This window comes from Diabrotica virgifera, chromosome 9, assembly GCF_917563875.1.
Source record: "Diabrotica virgifera virgifera chromosome 9, PGI_DIABVI_V3a".
Lineage (NCBI taxonomy): Eukaryota > Metazoa > Arthropoda > Insecta > Coleoptera > Chrysomelidae > Diabrotica > Diabrotica virgifera.
This window is the reverse complement of record NC_065451.1, coordinates 48,936,248-48,957,479: the sequence shown is the minus strand read 5'-3', so window position 1 is coordinate 48,957,479 and position 21,232 is coordinate 48,936,248. Positions and strand designations below refer to the sequence as shown.

Genomic DNA, 21,232 nt, shown 5'->3' with positions numbered 1-21,232 from the left:
TCTGAAATTGGCGTCCATTTTCAGACACCTGATTCGTGGGTTTGTCGCAGCTTGTGATTGGTTATAAATTAATTAAAATTGGTTAGAAATGAAATTTCTAATCGACTACAAGCTTCAACGACAAAACAAACCCACCGATCAGGCGTCTGAAACTGGCGTCTTAGCTTAACATGGAAGCGAACAACGCCGACGCACGTATAGGCATAAAATTCAAGATCTGAGTGCAATCAAGCTTATAGGAAAGCCGTGTACAATAAATAAATATAAAATGATCAGACATAAAGAAGAAATAAGAATTAAAATATATAAAAAAGGACATTTTTAGGTAGAAGTAATTGTTGTTTGAAGTAAAGCAAGCATTAAAGTAAAGATGACAGGCATTAATTAATAACCACAAATGTAATAACACTAACTTAATATTTGGTTACAATTTTCTAACTCTAGGTTCGTCTTCTTCTTTTTGTGTAGACATGACTCTGTCTGTTTTTCAATGTGCCATTCCAGTAAGTTGTCATTCCATCTTTTTCGTGGTCTTCCAATTGATCGTCTTCCTATTGGGGAACCGTCTCTCGCCGTCCTTACTGCTCTATTTGTTATCATTCGGCTTATGTGGTCGTTCCATTCCACTCTTCTGTTATTCACCCAGTTATTAATGTTGTCCACCCTGCATCTCCGTCGTATATCTGCACTTATAGCTGTCTATCCCATAGTCTCTTACCATCGATTTTTCGAAGTGTTTTCATCTCTGGTGTTTCTAGCATTCTTTTTGTCCTCTCTGTATCAGGTCGTATTTCTGCCGCGTATGTCAATATTGGTCTGATTACTGTTTTGTAAATTCTGCCTTTCACTTATTTTCCGATATTTTTATTTCTCCATATTGTTTTATTCAGGCAACCTGCGGCTCTGTTTGCTTCATTCGCCTGATCTTCCACTTCTGTTTCGAGCTTTCCGTAGCTGCATTGTGTGATGCTTAGATATTTAAACTCCATGACTTGTGCTATTATCTGACCCTCCAGCTCTAATTTACACCTTATTAGATTAACTGTTATAACAATAGACCAGGGCGCATCTGTAAAAATACTAGCACATTTGGGCACAAACCATACATACTCATAGACGTTTCACGGCCATGTTAATCTTTCGGATCGAATTAACGCCATCTCTTGATTGGAATGGGAACTAAATTAACAAATTTTAGTTACGTGGGAATTTCAAATTATAAATTTTGCGGGATTTTTTATGAAATTTCGCAGGAAATTAAAACAACAGAAAGACAATTCAATGTTTTATTCAATGTTTTACTGAAAACTTCAAATATTCCAATTTTATTTTCTAAATGCTATAAACACTACTGCCATGTGTCACGTGAAAGCACTGATGTGTAATATTGAGTTGAATGAAAATTTTTGAAATAATCTTGTAGGATGATTGTTTAGATAAATACCTTATAATCTTTCACAAACTTCCAAAAATATATAGGCCCGAAATGTTGATGACACACTTGTATATTGGAATAAACTGTTTCAGGATCTATTATATTGTTTTTTTAAATATGGAGAAACACAACACGGGATGATCAATGTAAACTAAAAATTCTACTCACAAAAACGGAGAGGAGGTTAATACAAGTGATTAAAATTGTGATTAAATCTAATTAAAAACGTAACACCACTATAATAAAATATTTAAGCCACAAACTGTAAAATAAAACGTAAATAACAAATTAATTTAATTGTCAACTGTCAGTTGTTAAATATGACAAGAGAATTGACTGACAGCGACATCTCTGGATTGGAATGGTAACTAATTTGCTGTCTTGACCTTGACAATTTACGTGAAACGTCTATAAGTATGTATGGTTTGTGCATTTGGGCGTTGAGAGGTGACTCAAACTTTTTTGCAGACATTGCTTGAAAATAACTCAAATAATAATATTTCAGTTATCCTCCCTCTCAAAAAGGTCCGGAACATTGTTTAAATAATCAAAATGTCAAGAAATGAAGGAAAAATTCAATTTTTTTCTTCGTTTTTTGATTATAACTTTAAAACTATTCATTTTAGACAAAAGTTGTGCTGACATAAAAGTTGCGAAATTAAATTTCCTATAACATAGAATTATCTAAAAATTTAAAAAATAGTCACCCTTGTTGCAAAATAGCAATAATTACGAAAAAAACATACAAAAACAAGTATTCGCATTTTACGTATTTCAACCATTTATACTACACCTAGGACCTTCATATTTTACCCAGAAAAACTTTATGATACAGTAAAACAACACTGTAAATTTCGGCACAATAAATTTTGCAATCCAGCTTTCGCAAAAAAAATTCATTTTTTCAAAATGTTACAGGACTGAAAATAAAGCAGATAGTAAGTTAAACATTTTTTTGCTTATAGAAGTGTACTGTACCTTTCATTTGCAATTCGCAAAACTAAAATCGATTAACTACCACGGCGTCAGGAATTTTTTTTAAATAAACATTAATTATTGGTGCTACGCGCAGGACAGCGGATAGTTTGCTCTGATTGGGCATTTCAATGACCTTTGATAATGATTGATATATTTTAATTTTTATTACATTTCGATATAAATAAATAAATTTGTTTATTGCAAAATAAAAACACATACTTTTCTTTTGAAATAACACTTTTTTAGCAAAAACTTTCTTTGTTCATATATTTTAACTTAGAGAATAAAAGTTTATTATTTTTAAACATTTGCAATTGTTTAAACAATATTTCACAAACAATAATAAAATTAGTTTGCTTTTTGTGGAATTAAAATATTAAAATACAACAAAATATAGAGTAAGAAAATAATATATTAGATAAAGATTGGAATAAATTTTGGTGGAAATCAACTTGTGTGAATCAAACACCGCTGTCCTGCGCGTAGCACCAAAAATTAATGTTTATTTAAAAAAAATCCTGACGCCTTGGTAGTTAACCGATTTTAATTTTGCAAATTGCAAATGAAAGGCACAGTATTCTTCTATTTGCAAAAAAAAAATTTAACTTGCTACCTGCTTTATTTTCAGTACTACAACATTTTGAAAAAATTAATTTTTTTTTCGAAAGCTGGATTGCAAAATTTATTTTGCAAAATCTGTTGAACCGATCTTAACTAAATTTACAGTATTATTTTACCATATCACAAAGTTTTTCTGGATGAAACATGAATTTCATAAGTTTAGCAGAAATGTTTGAAAAACGTAAAATGCGAATACTTGTTTTTTTATGTTTTTTTTTGCAATTATTGCTATTTTGCAGCAAGGGTAAAAATTTTAAAAATTTTTAACTAATCTTATATTGTAGTAAATTTAATTACGCAACTTTTATTTTAGTATAACTTTTCTCGGAAGTGAATACTTTTAAAGTTATAATCAAAAAACCAAGAAAAAATCTAATTTTTCCTTCATTTTTTGACATTTTGATTATTTAAACAATGTTCCGGACCTTTTTGAGTGGGAGGATAACTCAATTATTATTATATGGGCCAATTTCAAGCAATATTTGCAAAAAAAATTGGAGTCACCTCTCAACGTCCGTCTCTAAACAGATCCGCCCTGGACTACAATGCATTTAGCTTTTTTTGGGGAAATTAACATTTTAAATTTTCGAGCAATTATATTAAAATGGTGCAGCCTACGTTGTAAATCATCTTTACTTTGAGAGATTAGTATTGCGTCGCCTGCATAGCTCCAGGTGGTTCTCTAAATCCTCTAGTTTCATTTGAACCGTACTATTATTATGACATAAACCATGTGAAGTGCTAAAATTTTTGCGTACTTTAATTTTTCATGGCATCTTCATTACTGCCACCTACTTAATAATCCAGTAGGCTTTTCAGTAACTTTTTGCTTGGAATTTGTCCACTATTTTTCTCCATTTTCTTCTATCCTTGGCCATGGTACCCCGTCAAAATAGCCCCGTCGAAAAAGCTCCGACAAAATATCCCCGACATAATATCCCGCACACAAAACAGCTCCGACAAAATAGCCTGCAGACAAAATAGCCGCGAAACAATAGCTCCCCCACAAAATAGCCCCGACAAAATAGTCCCGACAAAAAAGCCCCCTTCAGAATTCATTGTGAAATAATCCCTTAAAAATACATTTTTTCGGAAATGGTAATTATCCTCTATTCAATATGCTTATCTTAACTACATTAAATAATGTTGTTCTGAAGCTATTTTCTTGTGGCATTTTTATAATCAAGTATATTCAAATGGGAAATAAGCCACAATTTTACCTAAAAATGATTTTATTAACGTTTCGACGCCCAAGTCGGGTGTCGTTGTCAAAATACAAAATAATACTAAATAAACAAAAATGTTGTTGCTTAGTAAAAAATTCTTGTAATAATTTATTTAATCTGACTCATTTATATCGGCAAATCAGACACGTATTATACATTTTAAAGTAGACGACTTTAAAATGATATTGCCAATATTGATTTTGTATATTCTATATATATAATATTTGATATTCCCAAACTTGAGTTGGGATTGATTTCATGTAATCAAATGAACTATCTTTTAGTAAAGTCGTCCCAGGAACGCAACTCATCAATATTGGCAATATCATTTTAAAGTCGTCTACTTTAAAATGTATAATACGTGTCTGATTTGCCGATATAAATGAGTCAGATTAAATAAATTATTAGAAGAATTTTTTACTAAGCAACAACATTTTTGTTTATTTAGTATTATTTTGTATTTTGACAACGACACCCGACTTGGGCATCGAAACGTTAATAAAATCATTTTTAGGTAAAATTGTGGCTTATTTCCCATTTGAATATACTTGATTACATTAAATAAAAATCGTCTTTTTAGAGAACTCGAACCCTGTGTCTTCTGTTAGGAAAAAACCAGGAAAAAAATTCCTGGTTTTTTTTTAGTGATTTACTATGGAATCACTAACACGAAAATTTTACTGTTACTATTGCATGTGGTTGTCTTTTTAAAGACGGATCACTTGCTATGATCACTTGCTTAAATTAAAGTTGATTTCATGTAATCGAATGAACTATCTTTCAATAAAGTCGTCCGAGGAACGCAACTCATAAATATTGGCAATATCATTTTAAAGTCTTCTACTTTAAAATGTATAATCTGAATTGCCGATAGGAATGAGTCAGATTAAATTAAATTATTAGCAGAATTTTTTTACTAGCAACAACATTTTTGTTTAATTTATCATTATTTTGTATTTTGACAACGACGTCCGAAGAGGAAGTCGAAACGTTAATATAATCATCTTTTTAAGTTAAATTGTGGCTTATTTCCCAACTAGAATAGTGATTTAAAATAAATGGTAATCCTTTAAAAGGTAAAACTTTTTATTGGGGGTGTTTTCGCCGGGGCTGTCTTGACCGAGGCTATTTTGTGTGCGATCTATTTTGTCGGGGCTATTTTGTTTACGGGCTATTTTGTCGAGGCTATTTTGTATCCGGGCTATTTTGACGAGGCTTTTTTGACGGGGCTGTTTTGACCGGGTCATTTTGACGGGTCACGCTTGGCCACAGTTCTCCAATTTGTCTTCTCGATTATTTCAAGGCCTTCCTTAAAAGCTTCTAATTCTAACCACTTTTGTGGACATCCTCTTCTCTTCTTTCCTTCCACTCTCAGCAGCTAGTCCTTTAGCCACTTTCCGTCAGCCTTTCTCTTAAGATGACCTAACCATCTAAATCTCTTTGTTCTGACGGTCTGGCTAATTTCTGGTTTCCGGTACAGCTCTCTAATATCTGCATTTTTTTGTCTCCTCCAAACGTCTTCACCGTTTTTTAGTTCCCTGAATATCTTCCTTGGAGTACTCCGCTACCAGCTGTTCATTATTTTTTTATTTTTGTTCATAATCCATGTTTCACTTCCGTGTAGGATGGATCACTGCTGTTGGCTATAGTGTCAATTTTGCCTATGTTGCCCAAGATGTTTTTTGCTCTTAGTAGTTTGTGTAGGGCTTCTATAATCTATTTTCCTCTCGAAATTCACTTCTCAATTTCTTGGCTTTCTTTCCCTTTACTTGTTGCTCCTAGTTACCCAAATTCCGTCACCTTTTTGAAGCAATACTCTTTACTCTCGTTGTTTATGGTAGTCTTCAGTTGAGTGTTTTTATATGTGGTCTGCCCCATTGCCATCATCATCATCAATGGTGCTACAGCCCTATGAAAGAGCATCGACCTTCCCAAGTCTCTTACGCCAGTCAGTCCTATCCATTGCCAACCGTTGCCAGTTTGATGCGCCTAGTTTTCTCCCATCCTCATCTACACCATCCTTCCATCTAAGTTTTGGCCTACCCCTATTTCTACTTCCCACAGGTTGTGACATAAGGATTCCTCTAGGAGGGTAGTTATGCTGTGATCTTGCTAGTTGTCCTGCCCATCTTAGCCTTCCTATTCTTATAAGAGATACTACGTCTTTACCACCAAATATATGTTTATATCTGTGGTATACCTCGTAGTTGTACCTCCTCCTCCACATACCATTTTCACAGATGCCACCGAATATTCCTTTCAGGATAATTCGTTCAAATATAAGCAGAAGGTTTTCATCTGCCTTGGAGATAGTCAATGTCTCCGATCCATATGTCAACACTGGTTGTATAAGAGTTTTGTATATGGTTATTTTTGTTTTTTGGCTAAGTTTCTGCTTCTCATATGTCTACTCAGTCCCAAATAGCATTTATTCGCTGGGATTATCCTTCGCTTGATTTCCTCCGTCATGACGTTCTCCTTGGTGATCAGGGAGCCTAAGTATGTGAATTTGTCCACCACTTCAAAGGTAGAGTTATCAACAGTGAATTGGTGACCGATGTTTCTGGCTCTATTGTTGTGTGTTGATGCCATCATCTTAGTTTTCTCCTCGTTTACTTTTTGACGCATTTGAGAAGATGGCATACATTTCTTCTAGTTTGCGTGTTGTGCGGGCAACTAGGTCCACGTCATCTGCATATGCCAAAATTTGGGATGATTTATTAAAAATATTTCCTCTGTTGTCTATTCGGGCATCTCTGACCGCCTTTTCCAGAGCTATGTTGAAGACGAGACACGCCAGCGCATCTCCCTGTCGCAGCCCAACATTCGTTTCAAACGCCTGTGATTGTTCGCCCTGTATTTCGACTTTACAAACGACTTTACGCATTGTAGCCTTAACTAATCTTATCAGTTTATCAGGGATGTGGAATTCATCCATGGCTTCATACAATTTATTTTTTAGGACACTATCATAGGCCGATTTAAAATCTACGAAAAGATGGTATGTGTGGATATTGAATTCATTGGTTTCTTTCAGTATTTGTCTTATCACAAAAGATCTGGTCTGTTGTTGGTCGACCAGGCCTAAAACCACTTTGAAATTCTCCAGGAAGCCCCTCTGAATGTGCACTTAGGCGACCATATAAAATACTCGAAAATATTTTGTAAGCTGTATTAAGGAGGGTTATTCGCCTATAGTTTCTACATTCCAATTGATTACCCTTTTTGTGTAGCGGGCAAACGATTCCAACACACCACTCTTTCGGGATTTGTTCCTCATTCCAGGCTCTCAGTATCATTTTATATATTTGATTAGTCAGAGTAGCACCTCCATATTTAATAAGTTCCGCGGATATACTATCACTTCCTGGAGATTTATTATTTTTTAGGTGTTTTATTGCATCCCCTACTTCTTGAATAGATGGAGGCTCTAATGGTGTATTGTTGGTTGCTCCTGGGGCTGGTTGATTTGGATCTTCTACTTCGATGGTAAGTAGTTCTTTATAGTGTTCCACCCAGCTTTTCTGGATTTTGGATCCCTGCATTTTTTTGTCTCCTCCAAACGTCTTCACAGTTTTTTAATTCCTTGAATATCTTCCTTGGAGTACTCCGCTCGCGCTCCCAGCAGTATATTTTTTTTATTTTTGTTCATAATCCATGTTTTGCTATAGTGTCAATTTTGCCTATGCTGCCTAAAAGGTTTTTTGCTCTTAGCTTTCTTCCCCTTTACTTGTTACTCCTAGATACCCAAACTCTCTCACCTTTTTGAAGCAATACTCTTTACTCTCGTTGTTTATGGTGGTCTTCAGTTGAGTGTCTTTATATGTGGTCTGCCCCATTGCCATATATTTGTTTTTATTTACTGATTAATTATTAGTCCATACTGCATAGCATCCGCTGCAAATACATAAATTAAAAATCCTCAGCAGTTCCCTTCCAGTTCTTATCATTAACACTACATCGCCCGCAAAGGCAAAGGCCAGGCTTAACTTGTGGCTTATTGCCAAGTAATAAGTAGATTTAATGATGTGATAGATCTGAGTGCAATCAAGATTATCGGAAAGCCGTGTACAACAAATAAATATAAAAATTATCACGCATATTATATGCATAGTACAGGGTTATTCACTATATTTTGACCCCCCTGTAAACTGCTTTATTTACAGAATGAGGAAAAAATGGTAAATACAAAAGTTATTCGATTTTTAAAATATGAACTTTTGACATATATAACATACTAATGACGTCATTCATCTGGGCGTGATGACGTAATCGACTATTTTTTTAAATGAAAATAGGGGTCGTGTGCTAGCTCATTTGGAAGGTAATTTAATTCTCTATTCAGTAATATAAACATTAAGATAATTAAAAAGGGGTAGTTCCCTGGGTTGGCTGTATACCTTATAGTTAAACAAACTGGAACATGAAGTAAAAAACACTTCTATGTAAAAGGTATATTTACTAAAAATTTTTAGAATCCCAATGGATTCAATAAAATGAGTTCATCAGAACGTTTTCAAACCTATCGGTCCATCATCAGTGAATTTGAATACTTGCAAAATAGCCCCAGAACCAAACAATGGTTTTGATCATAAATAGATCTACATTATGTTAAAATAAATTTAAAATGGCTAAACGCCGATGTTCAGGGATTAAACCTCTGGGAACATGGTGAAACTCTACCCGAGGACCCAATCAACCATCTTCGGTCAACGATGACTACTAAGTCACTTAACTTGACCGAAGATGGTTGATTGGGTCCTCGGGTAGAGTTTCACCATGTTCCCAGAGGTTTAATCCCTGAACATCGGCGTTTAGCCATATTAAATTTATTTTAACATAATGTAGATCTATTTATAATCACAACCATTGTTTGGTTCTGGGGCTATTTTGCAAGTATTCAAATTCACTGATGATGGACCGATAGGTTTGAAAACGTTCTGATGAACTCATTTTATTGAATCCATTGGGATTCTAAAAATTTTTAGTAAATATACCTTTTACATAGAAGTGGTTTTTACTTCATATTCCAGTTTGATTAAGATAATTATTTATACAAAAATAATTTTTTAAATTAAATTAATTGACACAAAAAGAAGAATGTATGTAATTTATTTAATTTAAAATACATTTTACTGCTGTTAGAAAACAAAAATAAAAATATTGCACAAATAAACATTGATTTTTGCTTAAATTCAATGTTCAAACTTCCAAGAGGCAGATGGGAGGCAGCTTGAACATTGAATTTAAGTGAAAAGTACTGTTTATTTGTTCAATAAATATTTATTTCTGTTTTCTGACAGGAGTATAATGTATTTTGAATTAAATAAATTACATACATTCTTCTTTTTGTGTCAATTAATTTCATTAAAAAAATTATTTTCGGACACCCTGTATAATTAATCATGTTAATGTTTATATTACTGAGTAGGCAATTGAATAACCTTTCAAATGAGCTAGCACTCGACCCATATTCCTATTTAAAAAAAATTGTCGATTACGTCATCACGCCCAGATGGATGACGTCACTAGTATGACATATATGTCAAAAAATCATAATTTAAAAATCGAATAACTTTTGTATTTTACATTTTTTTCTAATTCTGTAAATAAAGCAGTTTACAGGGGGGTCAAAATATAGTGAATAATCCTGTACATGTAATAAGAAAGAAAATATATTAAAAGAAATGCTTAGATGGAAGTATTTGCTGTTGAAGTAAAACAAGCATTAAAGTAAAGATGGCAAGCATTAGTAACCACAAACAGTACTAACCTAATATTTTGTTAAAATTTTCTAGCTCTAGGTTGTTCTCTAAATCCTCTAGTTTCATTTGAACAGTACTATTATTATGACATAAATTTCCATGTGAAGAGCTAAGATTTTTCCGTACTTTCACGGTATTTTCGTTACTACTATTTAATAATCCACTAGGTTTTTCAGTAAGTTTTGGCTTAGCATCTTCTACTGTCTTGGATATCCTTCGAATAGGGTGGACTATGAGGTTAGGTTTGTTCTTTTGAGCTGATTGGTCGAATGGTTTCAAAATTGGTTGACCTACTACTACTATTGGAAAATTGTCTTGGTTTATGACCTTAAAGGCTAGTTGGTCTTCATCTCCAGAAGTTTCTGAAGGAGTAGGAGCCATCTTTGTTGCTGATGTCATGCAGATCTGTTAAAAAAATGTACATACAGTCTTTAGTTTACTGGGTTTATGAGTCAAGGCAATCATTAATATTTTATGACTAATTTATAAAGCAATGGAAATATCATAAAAAAGACGTATTTTTATAATTTAACAACAACAGTAAAAACAACGAAGAAACCAAGATATTGGATGTATAAGCCCTAATTAGCAGTATGCTAATTAAAAATTGGTAGTATTTTATAATATTATTATATACACAAGTTTTAACTTGGATTTGTTCCGTTAAAAAAATTTAAAACCAGTTCATTTCCGCTTTAGTTTAATGCTAGATTAAGGCAGTTAATACATTTAAAAAAGAAAATACCATAACCAGTATAAATTACTTGGTAGAAGGGATGATTACTAAAGAATTTCTCATTTAAGAAATGAATGTAAACAAGACTCCACTGAATGTTATAGCGTTATAGTAACTATATATTTGAATAATATTGAGAATGGCATTCTATTTAATCTTCCACATTTTTGGAAATATATAGGGCGAGGCAGATAACTGGCCTATTAGAAATATTTAGAGAACTAAAGGCCACAGAATCATGAAAATTGGAATGAAGGGGTTTTGAAGGGTGATCTATTTAATGAAAATATTTTCATCAATTTGCCACATCCGGTTATACCGGAAGTGGCTTAAAACTTCGTTTTTTTTAATGGGACACCCTGTATATTTTTACATTTTTAGATTCTACTCGCTGTCTTCTTTCTTAAAATATGCGGTTTTGTAATGTTATACATGGTAGTTTAAAAGCTAATTACGTTTTTTTATTAATTTCGTAGCAACTTTCACACCCTGTAGAATTGTAGTAGTTGGATATCAAAAACTTTATTTATGTTAAAATGATTTTTAATATAGTCTACTATAATTAAAAATTATTAGTATAGCTAAATGTTAAATTTTAGTATACAGGGTTGGTCGAAACTCGGAATGAGGATTTTCTGAATATTCTTAAATGGAACACCCTGTATTTTAGTATTGCAATGAAAAGACATTTTATGGTAGTTTTTTATTTCTTAAGCATTCCCTATACCTAAATGCTTTAGTTTGTGCTTAATTGTTAATCGCGCCAAGAATGTTAACTACGTAGGTATTTTGATAGCTCAACCATTATTGGCAATTTTAAAGATCAGTCAAGATTAATATGTATTTATTTCCGAAAAATTATTTGTAATTGAATATTTTCACGGCCAACCTAATAAAATTTCACGTATTTTTTGTTGAAATTAATGTTTGGCTTGAATCACCAATAACTCACAAATTAAAGCATTGAGGTATAGGGAATGCTTAAGAAATAAAAAAGTAGCATAATATATCATTTCATTACGATAATAAAATATGGGGTGTTCCATTTAAGAAAACTCAGAAAATACTCTTTCCGAGTTTCGACCCACCCTGTATAGTCCAATTCAACATTTAGCTATACTAACAATTTTTAACAATAGTAGACTATATTAAAAATCATTTGAACATAAATAGAGTTTTTAATGTCAAACTACTACAATTCTACAGGGTGTGAATGTTGCTAGGAAATTAAGAAAAAAACGTAATTATCTATTAAACTACCCTGTATAACATTACAAAACCTCATATTTTAAGAAAGAAGACATCCAGGAAATCGAAAAATGTAAAAATATACAGGATGTTCCATTTAAAAAAACGAAGTTATAAGCCACTTCCGGTATAAGCGGAAGTAACAAATCGATGAAAATATTTTCATTAAAGAGATCACTATTCAAAACCCCTTCATTCCAATTTTCATGATTCTGGTTCCTTTAGTTCTCGAGATATTTCTAATAGGACTTTTATCTGCCTCACCCTGTATACACACAGCCAAACTTATAAGGAATCATCTGATAAGTTCTTACTATTACTTGCGAATTTAAAAAACGAACGCACGAAGTCAAACAATATTTATTTTAAAGCAATTTAATAACAAATACATAACAATTAAATAAAACAATAAAGTATTTAACAAACAAATTGAAAGTAGTTGTTTTAAAGTCAATAGCATACAAAATTTCAATGTAAAACGAATAATGTTTAACTTGTTTTTATTTATTTTTTTTGTAATTTGTGGTAGTCAGTGTTATCACCTCTAGTCCTTATGCAAGCTTCAGTTTGCGTAGGCACGCTCCTAATCAAATTATCAACATTTTGTTGTGGTAGGTTGCTCCATCCTTTAAAAGCAGCTTATACTAGCCGTGCGGTGTTTTCTCCAGACAAGGGATACCTTCTGTTTCAATGATGTCTGTAGTCACTCTAATGGTATGTAGACGTCCATTATCATAAAATTAAATTAAATTTTCTCCTGTTGCACCTCTCCAGAGCCTTACTACAGGTTATCAACATAACTGTGAGCAGTTAAAGTTGATTGGATGAAAACTAAAGGAGTTTTTTTACGAATCAGAATTCCTCTCCAAAGCATTACACTTCCCCTTGTATATTTGCGAACAGATCTGAGAGTTTTCGTTCTTGTTTGTCTTTCTCGACCTCTAAGTACACGATTTCGTGGGTCATCTGATTTTCCATCTGATTACATTAAATCCTGACTGTTTTTGGAAATAGCACATTTTGTCAATTCCCAATGTTCCAGTTTTGGTGGTGAAGACACCAAATTAGGCGATCAATCTTGTGCTACCTGGATAACTCGGTAACCCATAACTGTCTCCTGCTGTATACTTCTTGGTACGAACTCTTCTCTTCTTATCGTTTCAACTGAAACAGTTACACATGTAGCTTCCAAAAGCTTTCTTTGGAGCCGCAGGTGAGAAATGGTTGGGTGTCTTCCAGCTGATTGGACAATTAAACGACCGTGGAGAGCCGTTATTACTTTTGGCGACTTTCCTTTGCTTTATTTTGGAGCTTTCCTAGTTCCTGTTACCTAGCATACATTTTGGACAGAACGCCCTGTATTACGCCTAGCTCTGCAGCTATGTCCATCTGAGAACATTACTTTCTCCACAAGACCAATCTTTCCTCGTTGTAAGTCCTATAACCCCACATGAGGCATATTTTCGTTTTTGGACGCAAAAGTTAGTTTATTTATTTTCATTCAACTTGCAACTCAAGCAAATAATATATACCGTACCGGGCTCTACTATCCGATTGTCTTATATATTTGTTTATTTTCAATAAAAACCTATGATCTTCGCAACAATACCAAGTTTTTTCAAAAGAAATAAATATTACTTTGAAATACATGGTGATTCCATATAAGTTTGGGAGTGTGTAAATAACAAACGAAAAAGTTACAATCTGCCATCTACTATGTTCTATGGTAATAGTACAGGTGATAATTCTGAAGGCATAGTTAATTTATTTGGTAATTTTTTCTCAACTACATATTCAAATATTCTCAGTAGTAATTGCACATGAGCTCTAAAATTATTGAATTTTTCCCGAGTGACACTTTAACAGTTTTAATTTCACGAGCCGAAGACGAAAGAAACTATGTCAAAAGTGTCACGAGGGCAAAAATTCTATATTAATTTTAGAGATCGAGTGCAATTTGTTGCGATTATTTCATGAATAAAACTGTTCAAAACCAAAATTTTATTGTAATTTATTTATGTAAGTACAAATTGGTAAAATTAAACACACAGTTGTTATAAATATTTTACGGTTGAAAGTCATGACTTTTATAATTTTTAAAACATTAATTGTGATTAATGTCACTGAATATATTTTTTCGTAGCAACGAAGGGCATCTGACGTAATATGCTTGACGACGGGAAATTATCAGTAGTAATTGCACAAGAGCTCTAAAATTATTCAATTTCTCCCGAGTTACACTTTGACAGTTTTAATTTCACGAGCGAAAGGCGAGTGAAATTATGTCAAAGTGTCACGAGGGCAAAATTCTATATTAATTTTAGAGTTCGAGTGCAATTTGTTGCGATTATTTCACGAATAAAACTGTTCAAAACCAAAATTTTATTGTAATTTATTTAAGTACAAATTAGTACAATTAAACACAAAGTTTTTATAAATATTTGGCGATTGAAAGTCATCACTTTTATAATTTTTAAAACATTAATTGTCATTAATGTCACTGAATGTATTTTTTCGTAGCAACAAAGGGGATCTGACGTAATATACTTAACGACGGGCAATTATCAAAAATTATCGATTTAATTCAGATTTCTGTAGCTTTCTATTGGTCAGAATCTCCTATGAATGAAATAATCAGTAGTAATTGCACAAGAACTCTAAAATTATTGAATTTTCCCGAGTGACACTTTGACAGTTTTAATTTCACGAGCCGAAGGCGAGTGAAATTATGTCAAAGTGTCACGAGGGCAAAAATTTTATATTAATTTTAGAGATCGAGTTAAATTTGTTGCGATTATTTCGTGAATAAAACTGTTAAAAACCAAAATTTTATTGTAATTTATTTATGTAAGTACAAATTAGTACAATTAAATACACAGTTGTTATAAATATTTTACGGTTGAAAGTCATCACTTTTATAATTTTTAAAACATTAATTGTCATTAATGTCACTGAATGTATTTTTTCATAGCAACGAAGGGCATCTGACGTAATATACTTGACGGAAAATTATCAGTAGTAATTGCACAAGAGCTCTAAAATTATTCAATTTCTCCCGAGTGACACTTTGACAGTTTTAATTTCACGAGCGAAAGGCGAGTGAAATTCTGTCAAAGTGTCACGAGGGCAAAATTCTATATTAATTTTAGAGTTCGAGTGCAATTTGTTGCGATTATTTCATGAATAAAACTGTTCAAAACCAAAATTTTATTGTAATTTATTTATGTAAGTACAAATTAGTACAATTAAACACAAAGTTTTTATAAATATTTGACGATTGAAAGTCATCACTTTTATAATTTTTAAAACATTAATTGTCATTAATGTCACTGAATGTATTTTTTTGTAGCAACGAAGGGGATCTGACGTAATATACTTAACGACGGGCAATTATCAAAAATTATCGATTTAATTCAGATTTCTGTAGCTTTCTATTGGTCAGAATCTCCTATGAATGAAATAATCAGTAGTAATTGCACAAGAACTCTAAAATTATTGAATTTTTCCCGAGTGACACTTTGACAGTTTTAATTTCACGAGCCGAAGGCGAGTGAAATTATGTCAAAGTGTCACGAGGGCAAAAATTCTATATTAATTTTAGAGATCGAGTGCAATTTGTTGCGATTATTTCATGAATAAAACTGTTAAAAACCAAAATTTTATTGTAATTTATTTATGTAAGTACAAATTAGTACAATTAAATACACAGTTGTTATAAATATTTTACGGTTGAAAGTCATCACTTTTATAATTTTTAAAACATTAATTGTCATTAATGTCACTGAATGTATTTTTTCATAACAACGAAGGGCATCTGACGTAATATACTTGACGAGGGGAAATTATCGAAAATTATCAATTTAATTTAGATTTCTGTAGCTTTCTATTGGTCAGTATCTCCTATGAATGAAATAATCAAAAATTATCAATTTAATTTAGATTTCTGTAGCTTTCTATTGGTCAGAATCTCCTATGAATGAAATAATCAAAATAATCAGATCCCAATTTTTCGCTTTTAACATATAGTAAATGTGAATAATTATAGTATTAAGCTATCTAACATAATAATTATGTAATAGTATTTTAAAGACGCCTTAAAATTATCGTTTGGATCAGATTGTTTTCCAGATTTTGTACTCAAGCATTGCATTTTTATTCTTGTAAAACTTATCCACTACTGATTTATTTCATCACTGAGTACTGTATCTTTCCTGATTTTTTGAATTTCTCTATTGGAAATATTCTATACTTAAATATAAATAATGTTTTAAAAGTCCTTTTGGTAGATCATGGGATTTTGTACACTGTTGTTATTGTACAACTAATGTACCTTTAGTGGCACCTAATAATATCAAAGATTTGGGTATAAATTTTGATTCTAAATTATAGTTATTAAGGTACCAAGGGTATTTATTATAAGGATAATAACGCTTGAGGTCAATGGTGTGTAACCCAAGGGCCTTTGGCTCGAGGCATATACGTTGACTGCAAGCGTTATTATCCATAATACCTGTGGGGTCTGCTACATTTAATGTCCCACTGAATATTCTTTATATTGTAACAAAAGTATTAATTACCGACCGAAAGTAACAGCTCCAAATGGTTCCATCTCGACCTAAGCCGAGAATACTCTGAAGAGAGCAGATATGTATGGAAGCGGTGGGAAGAGATGTGAGATAGATGGAAGGTGACACAATTACTAGAGGTGGCGATTTCCGGAATTCTCCAGAATGACGTTATTATGTATTTAAATGAAGCGCAGTATTATTTGATTTAGTGTATAATATAAATTCGAACTATAAGCTTGTATAAATAAATAGTCATTTATAAATCACGAACCAAGTCAGTACAGTACAGTGGAGTCAGGTGTCGGGTAAAAGTTGTTTTAAATAAAATTAAAGCGACTTTAATAGACTATTGAACTTAATTCGTCGGGAATAATTAAAGTGCGTTAATTGTTTGGCATTCGGAAAGACTTTTAAAAGAACATTTGAAAATACGTGTGTGCCGACCAAAAATGTGGCTAGTAGAACTTTCCATAAATCAGCTCCGTGAACAGTTAGAAGAACGCGAGTTAGATGTCAGTGGGTCCAAGAAACTCCTACAAGCACGACTCGAGGATGTCCTCAGGAAGAACAGAGATGATCCAGAGATGTTCCACTTCCAGTCAGTGGAAGAAGCAGTCTTTTTGAAAATAATTTTTGAAACTGTTTCTCAAAACATCGATGAAACTTCTAGAAAAAGCGACAAGAAATTCGAAAACGAGCTAAAATATTTGACGAGACTTCTCAAGCAATTAAAGAAGTTTGTAGACAGAACAACGAGAAACTTGAAGAAGTTTGTAGACAGAAGAACGATAAATTCAAAAAAGTTTCTAGAACATTCGATAAGATACAGAAAACTGCAGATGACAATAAAGAAATTCTAGACGAGAAGATCAAACAATTAGAGAGCATGATGCATGATAACCAATACGAAAATGCAACCACTAGTTAGTGCAGTAGCTTTAGATCCACTAGCGAAACAAGAACCACGGAGAGACGAAACGTCACATCATATGGGATTCAAATTACCACCATTTGATGGAAAGTCTTCTTGAAAACAGCTTAGATAATTTGAAGCTATTGCGACCGCCAATCATTGAACCGAACAATAAAAGGCTGTTTCCTTGACTTCTGCTCTACGAGGTGATCTGTAGAAGTGAGAATCTGCAAAAACTTGAAGCAGATGTTGCTCGTGTGGTGTAGTTGCCTTATCCGCAGGCGCCAGACAGAATTTTAGAAGAATTTGGTGTAGACGCCTTTGTCAATGGGTTGAGAAAAAGTGAACTGCAGAAAGCTTGACGACTAGTGAGGCCGAAAGTTTTAGATGAAGCGCTTGCTATTGCCTTGAAACACGAAGCAGCCAGCCAAACTTCACAAAACAATCGAGTACTAGCGGTAGAGAAGGCGATAAACGAAACAATGCACGTTTGGAGGAAATGGTACTGAGAGTGTTTCATGACACGATGCCTTAGAGACGCATGAAGAGGGCTGGAAGGGTTCGTTCAAATACAGATGCTCCCTTGAGACGGCCATGCGGTGAAAGTTGTTATCACCAGCTTGAAGTAGAGAAACAATTTTGCCCTGTGAGACGAACCAGCCCTAAAGTCGCGTTTACACGATGGCAATTGGCGAGACAATTGTCAATGGACAATTGTCATCACGTGGTTGCGGATTGTCGGAGGCCAGTCCAGTTGAAAGAGAAGATGTTTACACGGGGTCATGATGTTTAGTTGGCCCCGTGTAAACATCTTCTTTTTCAACTGGACTGGCCTCCGACAATCCGCAACCACGTGATGACAATTGTCCAATGACAATTGTCTCGCCAATTGCCATCGTGTAAACGCGACTTAAATGATCCATGTGTAAAAAGAGTATTGAATTGGATGCGTCGAGGTGAGAGACCTAGTTGGCAAAACATTAGTGCATGTAGTCCAGAAGTCAAGGCCTACTAGAGCCAATGGAATTGCCTGGTATTAACCCGGCATTGGTCGCTAGGTAGTTTGTTACGCGAGTGGTCGCGCGTGAGATTTTCTCTCACATATTCAACTTTTACCTTTCTTTACAAAATTTTACAAAAAATATGAGGTTTCATCAACGCTAAAACCATTTGCTTTAAAAAGACACGACGTTTTTCTGTTTTGTTATTATCATCTTTATATAAAATATGACTATTCATGCCGCCAATATTTTAACATTGAAAAATATATGGTAAGTGATCATCTACAACTAACCCGTGAAACAGAATATAGGATTTTCATATCGTCGACCACATCCACGGCGCCTTTTATTACATCATAAAAGAATATTATTTTAGGTTTTAAGGGGAAAAATAAAATTAATTTTTATACACAGTTGGTGACGCTGGTGGTCGCTTGATGAGAGAATTGCTCACATGAAGCGCACTGACTCAACAATATGGTGATACTAAGTAAACTGAGTCACTATCTGAGCGGGCGAGTCTATTAGATTGTCGAGGGAGGATAGTTAGGAGGCTAGAAGGAACTACAGCGCGTATAATTTCCCAGAAGAAAAGCTGTGCGCAATTTTCTGAAACCGTGAGAGAAAATCTCATATAGCGACCACTGGCGGGTTAAAAGATGATCTTTTGTTCAGGACCTTTGAGAACGATGACGGTAGAGAATCTAAGCTTCAGTTGATTGTACCTAAAAGTAAAGTGTCAGAAGTATTGCGTCAGTTGCATGACGGTGCATGAGGTGGAAATTTTGATATTACGAAGACGCTACAAAAGGTTCGAGATCGGTTCTATTGCGTGAACGGTAAAGATGATGTAAGAAGGTGGCGCCGGAAATGTGAACTGTGTGCATCCAGAAATGATCCAGTTAGTAAAAAAAGAACATCCATGAAACAGTATAAGGTTTTTAGGGCTATCGAAAGAGTAACAATCGACATTGCAGATCCATTTCCAGAAACCGATGCTGAAATTAAATACATATATCCTGGTAGCCATGGATTATTTTACGAATTGAACTGAGGCCTATGCACTACCAAATCAAGAAGCTGTAACAAGACCAGAACGACACATCAATCAGATGGAATGGTCGAGAAGGTGAACTGAACGATGAGTAAGTACTTGTCCAAAGTTGTATCTAAACATCAGAGAGATTGGGATCAACACATTTATTTATTCCTAATGGCCTACCGCTCGGCTGTGAATGAAACTAGAGGTCAGACACCAACCTGTCTGATATTGGGTCGGGAAGTTAATTTGCCCTGCAACCTAGAGTTTGGTTGCAGACCTTCCGAGGAACATGTTGCAGGCAAAGAATATGTCGACTGCCTGAAGTTACGAATGAACAACATTCATGAACTTGCCCGACAACACATCAAGATAGCCAGTGACAGAATGAAAGATCAATATGATTCTCGATTCAAGAATGAAAGCCTCGAAGTATAGTATTTTTACTACAAAAGCGATATTACGTAGGTCAAAATTTTTGACGTAAGAGAACTGTCAAAACATTAGAATATGACTTTTATTATTGCCATGTTTATTATAAACCTGGCAATAATAAAAAGTCACATTCTAATGTTTTGACAGTTCTCTTACGTCAAAAATTTTGACCTACGTAATATCGCTTTTGTAGTAAAAATACTATAGGTGATCTTATCTGGCTTTATAATCCACAACGTCGTCGACGTTTATCCCCTAAACTCCTAAACTATAAAGACAATGGGAAGGTCTTTATGAAGTAAAGAAGAAAATAAATGACGTAATATACAGAATTACGGAAGTTTCCAAACGGTAAACCAAAAGTTATTCACATAAGTCTTCTGGCACCATAAACTTGCTCGAATAGTGTCGACTGGTTGCCCGAACTCCGCTATCGCGTCTTTCGGGTCAACGGCAGTCTCGTGCTGGAACGTAGCACTTTCCGCACTAGCTAGGAAAATAACTATTTCCACCCACCTCTACCGAAAGTATACTTTTCCGGACCTGATTTAAGGGAGCAAATTTGTACTTTTCCTCCCTAGGGAGGAAAAGTAAAAGTGACGTCATGGTATTTCATTCATGAAATATAACTTATTGACGCTCTGTACAATACCCATTTTCTATTACTTAAGCATCTATACATTTTAACGTTTATTTAAAAACACTCTGTGTTTTGCAGAATTGTAAAAAACAGTAAATTGTTATTCTGATTTAACAATGTTTACATTAATAATTTGACTTATATTTGACAGTTGACAGTTATATTGTACCTACTTGTTAGTTTTAGTTCTAATAAATTTTGTTGGTTAGTTACATTAATAAATTAAGTAAAAATGAACAAATGACTTGTTATTTGAGGAAGGTGGAAAAACCATATGTATAGGTAACATGGGAGTAAAGTGCCTTTTCCTCCCTTGAATGATTACTACTGAGTAAACTTCCTTCTCGGGAGGAAAAGTAGCACTTTCCTCTCTTGTTATACAAATAGCTATTTCCACCTACCTCTACCGAAAGTATATTTTCCGGACCTGATTGTAGGGAGCAAACTTGTACTTTTCCTCCCTAGGGAGGAAAAGTAAAAGTGACGTCATGGTATTTCATTCATGAAATATAGTTTATTGACGCCCTGTACAATATCGATTTTCTATTACGTAAGTATCTAAACATTTTAACGTTTATTTATAAAACACCCTCTATTTTGCAGAATGGTAAAAACCAGTAAATTGTT

At 33.7% G+C, this 21,232-nt stretch overlaps 1 protein-coding gene across 5 annotated transcripts in view; it reads right to left on the bottom strand.

Annotated features, from left to right (window-relative positions):
• Positions 1-21,232, bottom strand: part of LOC114340691 (radial spoke head protein 3 homolog B-like) — a 132,458-nt gene that overhangs the window by 74,301 nt on the left and 36,925 nt on the right. For all 5 annotated transcript variants that reach the window (XM_050661989.1, XM_050661991.1, XM_050661992.1 and 2 more), the window contains exon 2: positions 10,034-10,430. In XM_050661989.1, coding sequence (XP_050517946.1) covers positions 10,034-10,424 — 391 coding nt within the window. In that variant the 5' untranslated portion in view covers positions 10,425-10,430. The remainder of the gene's footprint in view (positions 1-10,033; positions 10,431-21,232) is intronic.